The 16,709-nt window shown below is 37.9% G+C and overlaps 1 protein-coding gene across 1 annotated transcript; it reads left to right on the top strand.

The window, feature by feature from the left end:
• Positions 1-8,418: 8,418 nt before the first annotated feature.
• On the top strand, positions 8,419-16,089 carry LOC133285502 (protein Iojap-related, mitochondrial). Its single transcript, XM_061482743.1, has 4 exons — positions 8,419-8,773; positions 8,897-8,984; positions 9,899-9,996; positions 15,721-16,089. Exons 1-4 carry the CDS (start codon positions 8,486-8,488, stop codon positions 15,790-15,792), a joined length of 546 nt encoding a protein of 181 aa, XP_061338727.1. The 5' UTR covers positions 8,419-8,485; the 3' UTR covers positions 15,793-16,089.
• Positions 16,090-16,709: the final 620 nt, after the last annotated feature.

Raw genomic sequence — 16,709 nt, 5'->3', positions numbered from 1 at the left:
ATAATATTATAAACAATAAATATAAGCCCAACTTTTGTGGGCTTATATTTATTCAGTCATACCCAACCTTTGTGAATTATACCCAAACTTTGAGGGTTCTAGATACATATATAGGAACGTGTAATCTTTAACTGAAATGACTAATGCTCAATTCTGGAGCGCCCGAACTCTGTATGTGAAAGGTTCTGTATGGCGGAGCTCAAGCCATGATAAGGCGTCCCTTACCCTATAACCATTCTGATCTCCTTGTGGGTCAGTCACATCAGAATCATTCAGTAAAAGATTACATATTCCAGTAGTATTTATTTGGTACCAAAAAAATTCTATAATTTCTATAAACTTGATTCAAGATCATTCTCATATCTAATATAACTAAATTCAACAAATTCACAAAGCCAAATAGAGAAAATAATGTAAAAGAGTAGAAGATATTCATAAAATAATTTTGGCAGAGTAACAACATATTCACAACTTTTAAAGAAATAACTTTTAAATACCAATTTTTAACACAATATAGATAAAAACAGAACCAACATAACTTTCTAAAATATCTAAAGATAAACTTTAAAAAGAAGAGTAAATACCATTTTTAGTCCCTAACAAAAAACACGGTCCCCACTTTAGTCCCTTACAAAAATAAATTAGTCAGTTAGTCCCTAACAAATTCAAAGTGGACCCATTTAGTTGAAATTGTGGTCCCTCACAAATTCAAAAAAGACCCATATTAGTCCCTCAAAAGGACTAAAATGGGTCCACCTTGAATTTGTTAGGTACTAACTGACTAATTTATTTTTGTAAGGGACTAAAGTGGAGACCGTGTTTTTTGTTAGGAATCAAAAAAGGTCTTTACTCTAAAAAGAAAGGAGAGAATGAGTTTTCTTACTCCCAATATTACCTTTCTTTTTAATTTTTCTTTTTCTTTTTTTCTTTTTTTTCTTTTTCTCTTTTTTTCTTTTTCTTTTCTTCCTTCCTTGCGATGCCTACGCTGTACTCTCTCCCTGTATGCATATATATATATATATATATATATATATATATATATATAGGAAAAAATGTGTGTCATTTTAAAGGATGTAAAACTGTGTCATTTGAAGAGAGAGAAAGAGATATATATAAAGGAGGAGAGAGAGTTGACAAAAAAGTAAATGTGTGGGTCCCACCTCTTTGTGAGAGTGAAATGATATAAGTTGTGTCATTTAAAAAGATAAACACTTTTCCCATATATATATAGAGGTTAATTTATTTTCTTTTTCATTTTTTTAACAAAATCCAAAAAAAATCTACTTTAGATAACTTCCCAAGTAAGATAGTTTACTTACACTTGAAGATGTGACATATATATGCACACATCAGCGTGCTGATTTCTTTCCTTTTTTTATAATATATTATTTCAATTATTTTTAATACTTTAATATATATTTGTATTTACTTATTATTACTTATTTATTTATTGATTTTTATTGTAATAATAATAATCATTTATTATTTATTTATTATTTTATTTCATTTATATATATATATATATATATTATTACTTTGACTATTATTATTATTATTATTATTATTATTATTATTATTTTAAAATATTACAATTATCCTGTTCTTTACGTTGAGCTATGGCTAACGAATTTATAATAATTTACGAATAAAATATTATGAGAAACAATCTCTTTAAAATATAAGGACAAAAGTGCATATAATTCATCTATATTTCCGTTAACAAGAAGTTGGATTAAAAGGGAGGTAATTATGTTTACAAAAAAAAAAGGGAGGTAATTATCGAGTGGCATCAAAATGTAATTTGCAAATATTCTTTTCCTAGGATTCAAATGCGATGATTCATGATTAGGACTCCATAACTATTTTAGGAGAAAAATTTTAATACATCGAAATCAGTGCACCTTTTATTAAAAAAAAAAAAAATAGTACTTAAAAAAATATAAAGAGTAAATACATTTTTTGGTCCTCAGTAAATTTCACGATACCCATTTTAGTCCCTAACAAATAAAAAGCCATCGTGGTCCTTAAGAAATTCAAATGGACCCATTTAGTTAAAATTATGGTCTCTCATAAATTCAAAAAAGATCCATATTAGTCCTCAAAAGGACTAAAATGGGTCCATTTTGAATTTTATAAGGACCACGATGGGCCTTTTTATTTGCTAGGGACTAAAACGGATCTCGTTAAATTTGATGAGGACCAAAAAAGATATTTACTCAAATATAAAAAAAGGGATTTTTTTCTTTTTTAATAAAAGAGATTTTTTGTAATAAAAAAATAAGTTCAATGTTTTCGCTGCATTGAAGTTTTTATCCAATTGTTTTTATTTTAGTTTTCTAAAATATCTTTCAGCCGACAGTCGACGGTCGAAGACTAATCCTTTCGAGTTGAGAGATCAAGTGGGTAAACCTCTCTCAACAAATTATTTTCCACACGGTCAGAAATCAAACCCCTATCAACATACTTAATGAATCAAGCTATCTACCAATTATGTTGAACTTTGTTGGTAGTTTTTATCCAATTTTTACAGCAGTCCCTTGAAATACCGCATGGCTCATACACGATTAACTACTTAACGATATGATGATCCTAACTTAAAACTCCAAGACAAAAAAAAAAAATTCGACGAAAATAAGATGGAAAAAATTATTTATCTATATTTAATAAAAGGTGAAGTAAAAATATGGTCGGAATTTTTTTTTCCATCGTTTACTTTTTCATATAAAATTGTTATGAAAGATTGTCATTGATAGGATGAAAAACAATTTCCACGTGATGAAAAAATTAACTCACAATATCAGTAAAATTAACCTAATATTTCTAGAAAAATTTTGATCCATCAAACACCTTTATTAATTTACTCAAAAACAAATTTTCCCATCATATATCCAAAAATTATTTTCTTTTCCACACAAATTTATCCTGTGTACCAAATGTGGTTCAGAATTGCGGAATCTATAACTAATCTATGCACCTTTACTCTTAGGTGAAAAAAAAAAAAATCAACAAAAATAGACGTCGTCCGAAGAACTTCAGATAAAGAGAGAGAAATGCCAATCGATGTTGACATAACACAATCTCTTTGGCTTGCGCATGAATGCAAATAAGTGTAAAATTGACTTTCTTTTCGTTGGGTTGCATCATGAATGTTGCAAATGAAACCGATTTGTCACTTTGTCGTTATTCCCCTCTTCATATATACATTTGTAACAATTTGTTTCTCATAGAGAATTAGAACAATTATTAAAAGTTGCACTCTTGACTTTGAGTAAACGATGACGCCATTTGACTTGGTTCAACGAAAAAAATTCCCTTTCACTCGCATGTTCTTCATTTATTCGTAAACTATCTATTGAATATTTAAATTAGTTTATGTTATCTTAAAAAAAAAACATATAAAGAGAGATACTTTGATTGAATAACTTTTTAAAAGTGTAAAATAATCAAATCAAACATCCAACCAATCATAACCTCTTTTTAATCTCTTTTTTTAACCTTCTTTTACGACTTTAACTTTGTTATTTTCATAGATAATTATATTTGAAAAATAAAAAGGAAAAACAAATTACCCGATACATTTAACAATTAAATATGTGTTTGTCTAAAGAGAGATATTTTGATTGAATAACTTTTTAGAAGTGTAAAATAATCAAAATCAAACATCCATTCAATCATAGGTTTTTTTGACCCTTTTGTCCCTCATTAATTAATTAATAACCAATTTGCCCCTGATCTAGAACTATCCACCAACTTGCCCCCTTTTAGTCGACTACATTGTTTTTTTAGTCGAGTAAATGGTCAAAATGCAGAAAGTGGACTACAGCAAATTTAGTCAACTAAAAAATCATCTTAATCGACTACATTTTTGGAAAATTTAGTCGACTAAGTAACAATATTTAGTCGACTAAATATCGACGGATTTGTTTTTTAAAAACCCCCCCATTCGGCAGAGGGGGAGTAGGATGACCTAATCGACTAAGGAGGCGGCCCAAACCCCAAATCCGCAGGAGCAGCTCCCAAACCCTTCCCTCAGGCGTGTGGATTGCACCAAAATACGGTCCAAATCGTGAAATCTCAAGGATAGGTAAGGTTTCTTAACTTGCATTGTGTTTTAGGTTTTGGAATTTTTTTTATTTGTTTGCTGTCCGAATTTGTGAACTCTAATCAAAGCGTTTGTTGTAGGTTTTGTAACCCTAATCTACTAAGGTTTATTTTTTTGCATTGTGTGAATTTTTTTGTTTGAAAAATTTGTATGTGGCAAAAGTTTGCTTTTGGTTTACAGATCTTATGTTGCAAGTTTTCATTACCATCATGACATGTTTCATATAGTTAAATGCTGACATGTTTCATTGTAGGTACCCTAAACAAATGACGGGCCACAGAAGACCAAGCGATGAGGGCAATGAGTCACTTGAGAGACGCACCAAGCATAGGCAAGAGCGGCCTTCTTCGTCAAGGCCACAAGACGAAGAGCCTGATACTGTTGACCTCCCGTATGGGTATCTGTTTGAGGACGACCCTGCCGTCCACGCTTCATTCGTACGTGACCATTTGAACCGGCCGTTATGTGCTCCAAAATCTTTGGATACAGCATTTTTTGATAAGGAGGGATTTGAAATTGTGGGGGTGTTGGAGGCGGCTCATCTGAGGGTGTTGGCCGAGACCCTATGTCCGTATTCAGAGCTTATGGTGCGGGCCTTCTACCATAACCTCAGCTACGTACAGGGCGAGCTGAAGTCGAGGGTCTGTGGAATAGAGATCATCATGACGGCACCTGCATGGTTGGAGATACTTGGCTATGATTTTGACTCTTCTCATACTGTGGCGTATGACGCTGATAGTGGTGTAGTACTTCCAGGATATGTACGAGAGGATGCCGTGCAAGAGCAGAGAAGAGTCCGTGGGGAACACTTGCACTATACGGTGGGGTTGCTTTTTGTGGAGTCCCGTATACTACACTATATCCTCACCCATGTTCTGTTTCCGCGATATTTTAATCTCAGATTGTACCTAGCTTCATCAGGGTTTTCTTCAATTCCACATCTCTAAACTTAGTGTTAAAGTTGCTTCCGATGTGGCGTAGACAAAACACGTGATACACAAATGGTGGCTGCCAACCGGCATGATCTCTTACAGCCCTGATGATGCTGGGATGACGATCGGATATTAGACAAATGCCATGCTTATGCGTGACGTGAAAACGCATGAGGCTAAGAAACCACGACCAATCATCCAATCTCTCACCCGGAGGAACAATAGCAAATGCAATAGGGAGAATGTAACCATCTCCATCTTGTGACGTTGCAATCAAAAGAGTTCCTTTGTATTTACCGTACAAATGCGTGCCATCAATTTGGATTATGGGTTTACAATATTTGAAGGCCTCAATGCACTGGTGAAAGGTCCAAAATACTCAGTGAAAGACAGCCTTATCCGTATACACTCGACGTTCATCAACACATTGGTCCGTATCAATCTTGAACACAGAACCCACATTGACCTGCGTCATGTATGTCAGCCAACCAGGCAAGAATGCATACGATTTATCCCAGTCGCCAAATAACTTGACAATGGCTTTCATTTTAGCCTTCCAAGCTTTCCTGTAAGATATGTTGTATCCATACAAACGTTGTACCCTCTCTTGAATAAGAACTGGCTTCAATGATGGATCTTCTTTTAACATACCTATATAAAAAAAAAACACCGACCAACAGTCAGAATACAAACTGATTAACGTAAACATACCTTAGGAAGTTAGATATATCGAATAATACATACCGATAATGGTTGCACATATCACATCAGAATCCAACTGTCTATGATCCCGGGTAAGACCTTGGTTTAGGCAGGTGTGTTCTTTAACCCACTTACTGACCACCCAAGTATTTCCATTCTTCGGCAACAATGCCCTCACATACCAGGGACATCCATCATTATGGTGTCGACACTTCATCACAAATCTATGGTCATCACTTTTTGCCACAACGGCAGTACGATGAGCCTTCATACAATATAATTTGACTGCATGTTGCATTTCAGATTTGCTACGAAACTCCTGATACAAATATAAAGGATCCCCTAATTGCCAGCCACCGTGATCATCATCATTCTTAGAGATATTATTCAGATAGCTAGAATTCTTATAACTATAACTAGAAAACAAACTTTCTGGTTCACAGTGCTCACAAATATTCATTTTGGATTGAAACAATTTCTTATAATTTAATCCATAACAATTTTCACATTCTATCCACAAATGCTTGTACTTTTGATTTTCATCGAGATCATCGTCACCATACAATATCTCCGTCTCATCATTAGGGTGGGCCTAATTAATGAAGGAATAATGTGAGCTTTCATTCCAAAATGGCTCGACCTCAGAACCTACGGATGCATTATAATGCCACCGTCAATACCATTGATAACAAAAAAAATAATTGCTAAATTAAATCTTTAAAAAAAAAATCTTACCACTGCTAACAGGGTCAACACGAAGTGGTCTCGTAACCTGCGAACCCGGGGATGGTGAGCTTGTGTCAGCGTCGAAATCACCCTCTACGTCAGTATCTGACGTGTCACCTAGCGGAATAACACTCTCAGGTTCACCGTCCTCATCGCTGTCCATATCGGCATCCTGTTCATCCTCATCTATTTCCCGCAGTGTTATCTGACTTATGACATGTGCAGGTGCAGATAAATCGACTACTCTTTCTTCATGACCAAAATACGGTTCACTTCTTGTATGCATGGGTGCAGATGAAGATTGACCACAATCTAATTCAACATATATCTCAATAAAATTTTGAAATTTTCGGTCAACAATTGCATCTATGACACATTCGACATCTTCATCATCACATATATCGTTACCAATGTAGTAAATAGCATCCTTACCAACTGTAGTCTCTACCCTGACAATCATCCGTTGAACGCATTGGCTGCCTTGCAGACCCAATTTTTGCTGAATTCTCCCCTTTAACTCATTGTATGTAGTGCCCCGTTTGATTTTCAACATTTTCGTTTTTCCTTCAAATTGAACACTATTGGGGCCTTCATAATGCTTTCCATCATAGTAGATCATTGTTACATACATGTTTGGACTTGTGCTCATCTTCCTCACGAAATTGGGACTAGGGTTCTGAAATTGGGGGTTTGGGTTCGGTTTTTGGGGGTTTGGAATTGGGCAATGACAATGATTTCACAATATTAGGTCTGTAGAGATGGTGGGATGAAATACAATCGGATTGAGAGGATTACACATGAACAAAGGGAGCTATTTAGGTTTACACAACAACAACAATCGAAATGAGACCGAAAACATGAAAAATATAGGGTTTCAGTCGATATTTAGTCGACTAAATATCGTTACTTAGTCGACTAAATATCCCAAAAATGTAGTCGATTAAGATGATTTTTTAGTCGACTAAATTTGCTGTAGTCCACTTTCTACATTTTGACCATTTGCTCGACTAAAAAAGCAATGTAATCGACTAAAAGGGGGCAAGTTGGTGGATAGTTCTGGATCAGGGGCAAATTGGTTATTAATTAATTAATGAGAGGCAAAAAGGTCAAAAAGCCTTCAATCATAACATCTTTTTAATCTGTTTTCTCATTTTGGGACTTTAACTTCATTATCTTCATAGATAATTATATTTGAAAATAAAAAGGAAAAACAAATTACCCAATACATTTAACATACTATTAAATGTGTGTTTGTTTAATTTATTTTATGGACAAATGTTTTTTTATATCACATGAGATGAAATTATCTCCTACAACTTCAAAATAAAGGGAATAACACCTGTCATTCTAAAGGATATAAGCTTATATTATTTTAGATACTAACCGTTGATTTTCCTCCATCAACGGTTATAATTTATTGGATCAAAATTATTAACTAATTAATAATAAATTTGGCCCATTAAGTTTGTCCCAATAGATTATAACCGTTGATGGACAGAAATTAACGGTTAGGATCTAAAATAATATAAGTTTATATCCTTTAAAATGATAGATATTTTTTCCCAAAATATATTACTCTTGGATTTTATTTTTTTTAAATACGACATTTTAAAAAAATTAGTTTTGTTATGACAATTTTTTTAAAATATTATGTATTTTTTCCTAAATATTTTGAGGTTTTCAAGAAATAACTTCGTCTTTTTATAAAGGAGAAACACTGAATCATTCATTTTATATTTTAAATAATTTAAATTTGTAAAAGAAAAATAATCATAATCAAAGATGCACTAAAAATGAATTCGTTTAAGCAAAAAGATAAATAAGATTGGGCTATGAAATAGCCTTTCCATCAGGCCCAACCCAGCCCAAACTCACTCACAATTGTGGGCATTGATTAGCCTTTCGAAGATAAAAACGGCGTCGTCACGTTACGACGAAGATTTTGTAACAAATGCCAGCAGTAAAGTAACGGCGAAATGCAAAGTGTTCTCATTTCTCCGTGAGAGTGTTGGTGCGCAATCCAATGTGGGCAGTTCTACGAGCTCGAACGTGGTCGCGTTCTTCGTCGAATTCACTGGCCCTTCTTCAACCATGGAAGCTAGGGTTTTCAACTTCGTCCGCCGTTGACGGCGGCGTCAATAAATGCATTCTGGATCTGCAGGAGATCGAGAAGGTTCTAACGGACGTTAAAGCTGACGACGTGAAGGTGATACCGGTTCCCAAGCACTGCGATTGGGCTGATTTCATGGTTCTTGCTACTGGCAGGTCCACCTGGCACGTCAAAAATATCGCTCAAGCCCTAATTTACAAGGCAGGTTCGTTCGTTCTTTTACACTATTATGTTCTTAATTGAACTTTCAGAAACTGAAAAACAGTTTCGATTTTCTTTTTTTCTGCAATTTTTATTATTATTGTAATATTTTGGCTTAACCAGGCTAAGCAGAAGCAGAAAGGAACTGAACGAATGATGCTACCCAGTGTGGAAGGGCAAGCAGGGGGAAAGTGGATCGTCATTGATTCTGGTATTTCGTGCTTTTATCTTTGCTTCATATCCATTAATTTCGTTTAATTTAGAAAAATCCACGAGTTTAGAAGAACTCTTAAAATGCTCACATCAGAGAGCTACTTCTGCAGCTTACGTGGATGCTCATCGATCCTAACTAATTCCATCGTAGTTAGTTAGTTAGTTAGTAACGGCTATTTACACGATTGTTAGGTTGTTGAGCCTGTAACTGTAACCTTTTGTGTATATTAGCACTACTCTGCAAATTCCATTGTTCAGACTTCAAAGCATCCTGTTGCTAGAAAAGGAATCATCAAGGAAAAAAAATTAGGGATGTGCATTGGTCGAACGAACTGGATTTTTTGAAAAATCGAACTGAATTGGTTTAAATGGTTAAGCTCGGAAGTGGTTTGGTTTGGTTCAAAACTGATTCGGTTCGGAAGTAGTTCGGTTCGGTTGCAAACGGTTCGGTTTGGAACCGATTCGGGTCGACCCTTTTTTGAAATGAAAAAAAAAATAAATTAAAAAATAATGTTATAAAAATCAATTTGGTTTGGTTTGAAAACGGTTCGATTCGGTTCAAAATGGTTCGGTTCTTAAACTGGTTTTAAAAACCGGTTCGGTTCACGAACTGGTTTTTAAAAACCAATTATTTTAAGGGCGGTTCGGTTCATGGTTCGGTTCAGTTTTTTGGTTATTTTGCACATCCCTAAAAAAATTGTCGCTTGATTTTGAGTTTAATAGTTCCTTTCCCTGTCACTTTTCAGCTAAAGAGCAAATTTTCTTCCAATCTCTTATTAGATAATGTATGATATTCTGGATTAGTTAAAGTTTCTGGTTTTTGGTTATGAAAAAGATTTCAATCTGTTATGTGGTTTTTTGGTTCTAAACATGCTTTGTTTCTTCATTACTGATTCATTTCTGTTGGTTCAGGTAAAGTGATAGTTCATGCACTTGATGAAAAGGCTAGAGCTTACTACAATTTGGAGGGTCTTTGGACCCCAGGGACATTGCAAAATGAACCTGTTGAGGTAAATTTGAGGCTAACTTATGTTGTTCCAAGTTCTCTTTATTTAATCCAAGATATTTGAAGTTTGTGGAATCATTTTGGAAGCAACTAATTTTCATTTAAGTGGGCTTTGTTCTATTACTTTGTCCATGGGAAATTAATATAAATCTTGAGAACTGCAGCCATAAAATATATGCTACTTTACATTGTTATTGTTAATCTTATGAACTGTTTTCATCTTTCATTGGATTTTGCTAAAGGCTAGGCTATATTGTGCAAGCTTTTACCGTTGAAATCTGGACTTGGCTTGGCTTGTAAGTTGGCTGACCGAAATTTGAAAACCATTAATTGAGAATTCACAATTTATATCTTCTATGTTTCTGGTCGGAAACTGTTGGGAAAACTCGGTTCCCTCAAGCTCGGCTCAGGGGCCTTTTGTGCGGAAGTCAATCAACAAGATCCTGATCTCGGATCTCGGTAATACCTCGGCCTGAACTTCACCAGGTTAGGCAGCGCAGCAGAAAAATCAAAACGTAAACACAGGAGAGAGAGAGAAGAAGAACACAACCAGATTTAACGTGGGAAAACCTTCTTGAATGAAGAAGTAAAAACTCACGGGACCTAGTCCAGATCAGAAATCCACTATGAAAATAATGGTTACAACGAATCAAATACACCAATGTGATGGTTAACTCAACCTCTCCAACAATGGTGATAATCAAACTACCCTAGAGATGTTTCACTCAAACTCTCTCTAGAGATCTCTCAAATGCAAAGCATAAAGCCTTGCTCAAACAATCAAATAATTCTCTCAAATTTGTTCTCTCAAATCTGACCTAGCCTCCACCCTCAACTAATGAGTATATATAGAGGAGATGGAAATTAGGGTTAGGGTTTTTAGGAAACCCCTCAAATGGGCTTGGGCTTAGTATTGAAGGAGGAAGCCCAACAAATCTCCCCCTCCGACTTCAATGCGTCGGCTTCAGCATCAACCCGGCTCCTTCACAGCAGTCTTCAAATTTTCTTGCTGGAACCGGCTTCGTCATCATGTCGGACCAATTTTGGTCAGTGTGCACCTTGACGAGTTCGAGCTCTCCACCTTCCACCACATCCCGGATCCAGTGATACCTCACGTCAATATGCTTAGTGCGGGAGTGATAGGTCGAATTCTTCGCAAGATGGATTGCGCTTTGATTGTCACAACCCAGCTCGTACTTGTCTTGATCATGGCCAAGTTCCATGAGGAACTTCTTCATCCACAGCATCTCTTTGCTTGCCTCAGTAGCGGCAATGTACTCAGCCTCAGTTGTTGATAGTGCAACACATTTCTGAAGTCTTGATTGCCAAGAGACAGCTCCTCCGGCAAATCTCATCATGTATCCCGTCGTCGACTTCCTCGAGTCGAAATCTCCCCCTAAATCAGAATCCGAGTAGCCTTGCAACTCGGCTTTGCCTTCTCCAAATCGGAGACATAAGTCGGTTGTACCTCGGAGGTACTTGAAGATCCACTTCACTGCTTCCCAGTGCTCTTTGCCGGGGTTTGACAAATACCGGCTTACCATTCCAACAGCATACGCCAAGTCGGGTCTAGTGCAAACCATTGCATACATCAAGCTTCCGACGGCGGATTGGTATGGGACCTTCATCATTTCATCTTTGTCTTCATCAGATCTCGGACATTGCTTCTGGTTCAGCTTTATGTGTCCGGCTAGGGGGGTGCTCACTGTTTTGGCTTTGTCCATGCTGAATCTCTTCAAAATCTTCTCAATATATTTCTCTTGACTCAGCCACAGTAGCTTCTTCTGTCTATCTCGGATAATCTTTATTCCGAGAATCTGCTTTGCAGGGCCGAGGTCCTTCATTGCGAAGGACGAGCTCAACGCCTTTTTCAGGGCGGCTATCCTCGATTTATCTTTCCCTACAATAAGCATGTCGTCAACATATAACAACAAAATCAGAAAATCTTCGGCCTCATACCTCTTCACAAATACGCAGTGGTCGGCATCTGTCTTTTCAAACTTATGATCAGTCATGAATGATTCAAACTTCTTGTACCACTGCCGAGGTGCTTGCTTCAAGCCATAGAGGCTCTTTTTCAAACGACATACCAAGTCTTCTTGGTCTGGAGCTTGGAATCCTTCAGGTTGCTCCATATATATTTCTTCTTCTAAGTCACCGTAAAGAAATGCCGTCTTCACGTCCATTTGTTCTACCTCGAGGTCCATTGAAGCCGCCATGGCTGAAACGGTTCGGACCGAGGTCATTTTCACCACAGGAGAAAAAATCTCCTCAAAATCAACTCCTTTCTTCTGATTGCAGCCTTTCACTACAATCCGGGCTTTGTATCTCGGCTTTTGCCCGTTCTCTTCATTCTTAATCTTGTAGACCCATTTATTCTTCAAAGTTCGTCTTCCTTTAGGCAACTCGGTCAGCTCATAAGTCTGATTCTCGTGCGGAGACTTCATCTCGTCTCGCATTGCCTTTTCCCATTCTTCTTTCTCTGAGCTAGTCACAGCCTCATCATAACTCTGAGGCTCACCGTCTTCAGCAACAACGGTGTATTCATCAGATGGGTATCTTGTAGAGGGTCTTCTTTCTCGAGTTGGATATCTCGGCTGTTCTTCAGCTTGAGGACCCGGTTCATCATTCTCATCCCGGATCTCATCATCAACTCGGACCTCAATGTCTTGGTCATCTTCAGCTTGTTGCTGGTCATCAATTTCTTCATTCTCTTGATTTTCTCCCCCTGCTTCAGCTCGGACAGGAGGGATGGGTTCTTCACGTCTGACAGTAACCCGGACTTTGGGCTTCGAGATGTCATGAATGTTCTCATGCTCATGAAAGATCACATCTCGGCTTCTAACGATCTTCTTATTGATGGGATCCCAAAGTCGGAACCCGAACTCGGATTTCGGTGAACCGAGATAGATGCATTCTTTTGTCTTTGCATCAAGTTTGGCCCTTTCATCTTTAGGGATATGCACGAAAGCTCGGCATCCAAACACTTTCAGTTGATTATAGGCCGCTTTCCGACCTGTCCAGACTTCTTCTGGAATTTCTCCTTCAAGTGGCCGTGATGGTGAGAGGTTGATCAAGTCAACAGCAGTTTTGACGGCTTCTCCCCATAATGATTTCGGCAAACCGGCATTGGATAACATGCTTCGGACCTTCTCTTCAATAGTTCTGTTCATCCTCTCAGCAAGTCCATTCAACTGTGGAGTCTTGGGGGGCGTCTTCTCAAGTCGAATCCCGGCCTCTCTGCAGTATGCATCAAATAGGCCGCAATACTCACCACCATTATCAGATCGGACCACCTTCAATTTCTTGCCAGTCTCCCTTTCAACCATAGCATGGAATTCTTTAAAGGATTGGAGTACCTGGTCTTTAGTCTTCAACAAATATACCCACACTTTGCGGGAATGGTCATCAATAAATGAAATAAAATACTGAGCTCCTCCAAGAGATTTCTCCGACATGGAGCAGACATCAGTATGGACGAGGTCAAGAATATACCTGCGTCGTCTAGGTTGATCCGGTCTCACAAAAGAAACCCGGTGCTGCTTTCCAGCTAAGCAGTGCGTGCAATTCTCCAACGCTTGGCCTTTCAACCCGGTCAGTAATCCTTTCTTGTTCAGGATCTGTAGCCCTTTCTCACTCATGTGGCCGAGGCGCTTGTGCCATAGCTCCAAGCTAGGTTCATCTCGAACAGAATTGGCTTCTCCGCCATTGATCTTTCCTTGCATCACGTACAAGGATCCTTCCTTCTTACCTCGGGCCACGACCAAGTTTCCCTTGGCCAGCTTCCATCTAACACTACCGAAGTAGTTCACTAACCCGGAATCATCAAGTTTGCCTACCGAGATTAGGTTCAAACGCATGTCAGGAACATGTCTCACATCTTTCAACACAAGGCGGCATCCGACATCTGTGGTCAGAGTTACATCGCCGACACCAACAATCTTGCTGGTCACCTGATTTCCCATCTTCACGACACCAAAATCACCACCTCGGTAAGAGGAGAAAAAACCTTTGTGTGGAGTAACGTGGAAGGAGGCACCAGAGTCAACAATCCAGGTGCAATCATCACATGCAACATTCAAATAATTATCCTCACCAAGGAGGAATATCTCCGCATCAGGATTTGCAGCCACCGCAGTGGTGCTCTTGTCTTCCCTCTTCTTGGGAATAATCTGATCCGGCTTCACAGAGCCGTTCTTCTCATCATTCTGTAGGGTCCAGCAGTCTGGCTTCTTATGGCCTGTCTTTCCACAGTAAAAGCACTTCAACTCATATTTCGGCTTTGACCGACCTCTGGACTTGTCTCGTCTGTCACGACCTCTACCTCGGCTTTTGCTTCTACCGCGGGAGTCAGATTTCCCTTTTTTCTCAGCAACGTTGGCCTCAGACGTACTCGAAGTGCCTCGTTCTCTTCTCCTGGATTCTTCGCCCAGGAGGCTGTCTGTCACGACATCCATCTTCAATTTTCCATCTGGAGTCGAGTTATTCAGGGTAACCACCAGAGTATCCCAGCTTTCTGGCAGCGAGCTCAACAGCAGCAATGCCTGCAGTTCTTCATCAATTTTCATATCAGCCTTTGACAGCTGATTCACAATACCTTTGTAGGTGTTCAGGTGTTCAATCATGCTCATGCCGTCCTTGTATTCAAGCTTAACAAGTCGGCGAACCAGGTGTGCTTTGTTCCTGGGAGTCTTCTTCTGAATCATGGACTCTAATTTCGTCCACAACTCATACGCGTTCGTGAATTCGAACACGTGCTCAAAGAGGCTTTTATCAATATATTTCCTGATCGTGGCTACCGCCTTCCGACTCAGGATGTCCCACTCCTTATCTGTTTTGCATGCTGGTCTCTCATCAAGGATGTCTCATGCAAATCTTTGCAGTAGAGATGATCTTCTATCATCGGTCTCCAATATGTGAAATTATCTGCAGTCAACTTGAACATATCTCCATCATGAGTTATGCCACTGGTCTCCATCTCGTCTCCCTCAGAACCCGTCGAACTCGGGCTCTGATACCACTGTTGGGAAAACTCGGTTCCCTCAAGCTCGGCTCAGGGGCCTTTTGTGCGGAAGTCAATCAACAAGATCCTGATCTCGGATCTCGGTAATACCTCGGCCTGAATTTCACCAGGTCAGGCGGCGCAGCGGAAAAATCAAAACGTAAACACAGGAGAGAGAGAAGAAGAACACAACCAGATTTAACATGGGAAAACCTTCTTGAATGAAGAAGAAAAAACCCACGGGACCTAGTCCAGATCAGAAATCCACTATGAAAATAATGGTTACAACGAATCAAATACACCAATGTGGTGGTTAACTCAACCTCTCCAACAATGGTGATAATCAAACTACCCTAGAGATGTTTCACTCAAACTCTCTCTAGAGATCTCTCAAATGCAAAGCATAAAGCCTTGCTCAAACAATCAAATAATTCTCTCAAATTTGTTCTCTCAAATCTGACCTAGCCTCCACCCTCAACTAATGAGTATATATAGAGGAGATGGAAATTAGGGTTAGGGTTTTTAGGAAACCCCTCAAATGGGCTTGGGCTTAGTATTGAAGGAGGAAGCCTAACAATAGCATGTTCAATTCCGTTTATTACTTAGATTTATACTATGATATCCAAATGCCGAGTCTTCTTACTTAGATTTATACTATGATATCCAAATGCCGAGTCTTCCGTTTATTAATTGATTTGAATGGTTTCCTCTTTTCTATGGTTTTAGGATTTACAAAAGGCTCTTGTGAAGATTCGTCGGAAAAACAATTCGAAGAAACCTGCACAAAGGAATGCTTAATTGCTGCAAATAACCTTTATTAACTCTAGTTTGTGGCTTTGCATCAGATGTAAACAATGTAGTAATTTGTAAAAGCACGTCAGCTTTCTGATCTATTATTTTACTTGTTCTTAGCACAAACTTTGTCAGGTTGTCCTGTTTGCTGCAATGTTAAAGTTAGAGGACGTAAATCTGAAGTTTTCATGTTCTCCTACCCAGAACCGTCTCTGTTCTATTTAGTTATGATGTTCATTGGTTACTGGAGCTTGACCATTTTCTACTATTCATAATAGAGATGTGAATACAATAAACTTTTTGAGACAAATAGAAAATTGAAATTTACTTCTTTTATTTCTTTGTTTTGTTATAAACAGAAACGTTGCTATCATATATGATACGGTTTACATTGAAGTTAGACATTTACGTCGTCATTATTTTGACATTCATCTTGTTTTAAAGGAGTAGGATGCTTCCATTTCACATCTTTTTAGGAAAACAAACCAGTGTGCAAACTTCCTCCAACATTATCTTTTTCCCCATTTTTTGTAAGAATATTTTTATTAAACATGCAACAAGAAGCGGAGAACTTTGAATATAGCAAGCTGACATGCAACTAGCGAGTCTATGAGAGCATTAATAGTAGTCCCGGTGCAACTAATCCTTCTGTTGAGGAGTTGTCGTTTGGAGAAAAAAACAAAATTTTTCCTTTGTACAAACAAGTCAAAAAATACTTAATTTTCATTGACTGATACCATTGAATTATAAATGAGTCGAGATCATATTAAATATTTCCCAAGCCTAGATCCAAACTCAAAGCATCTCGTTGTTGTACACCCTTCGTTTTGTTTCCTGGTACAAGGGTACCCATAGAACGAAGAAAGCTTAATCTCTACAAATGGAGCTTGAGTGAATTGATGTTTTGTTCTTGGCATATCCTT

This window comes from Gastrolobium bilobum, unplaced genomic scaffold (genome assembly GCF_033153095.1).
Source record: "Gastrolobium bilobum isolate Gb01-03AN ecotype WA unplaced genomic scaffold, APGP_CSIRO_Gbil_v1 utg32472, whole genome shotgun sequence".
NCBI classification, from domain to species: domain Eukaryota; kingdom Viridiplantae; phylum Streptophyta; class Magnoliopsida; order Fabales; family Fabaceae; genus Gastrolobium; species Gastrolobium bilobum.
The sequence above is the reverse complement of the archived record's forward strand: the minus strand, read 5'-3'. Positions and strand labels throughout refer to the sequence as shown.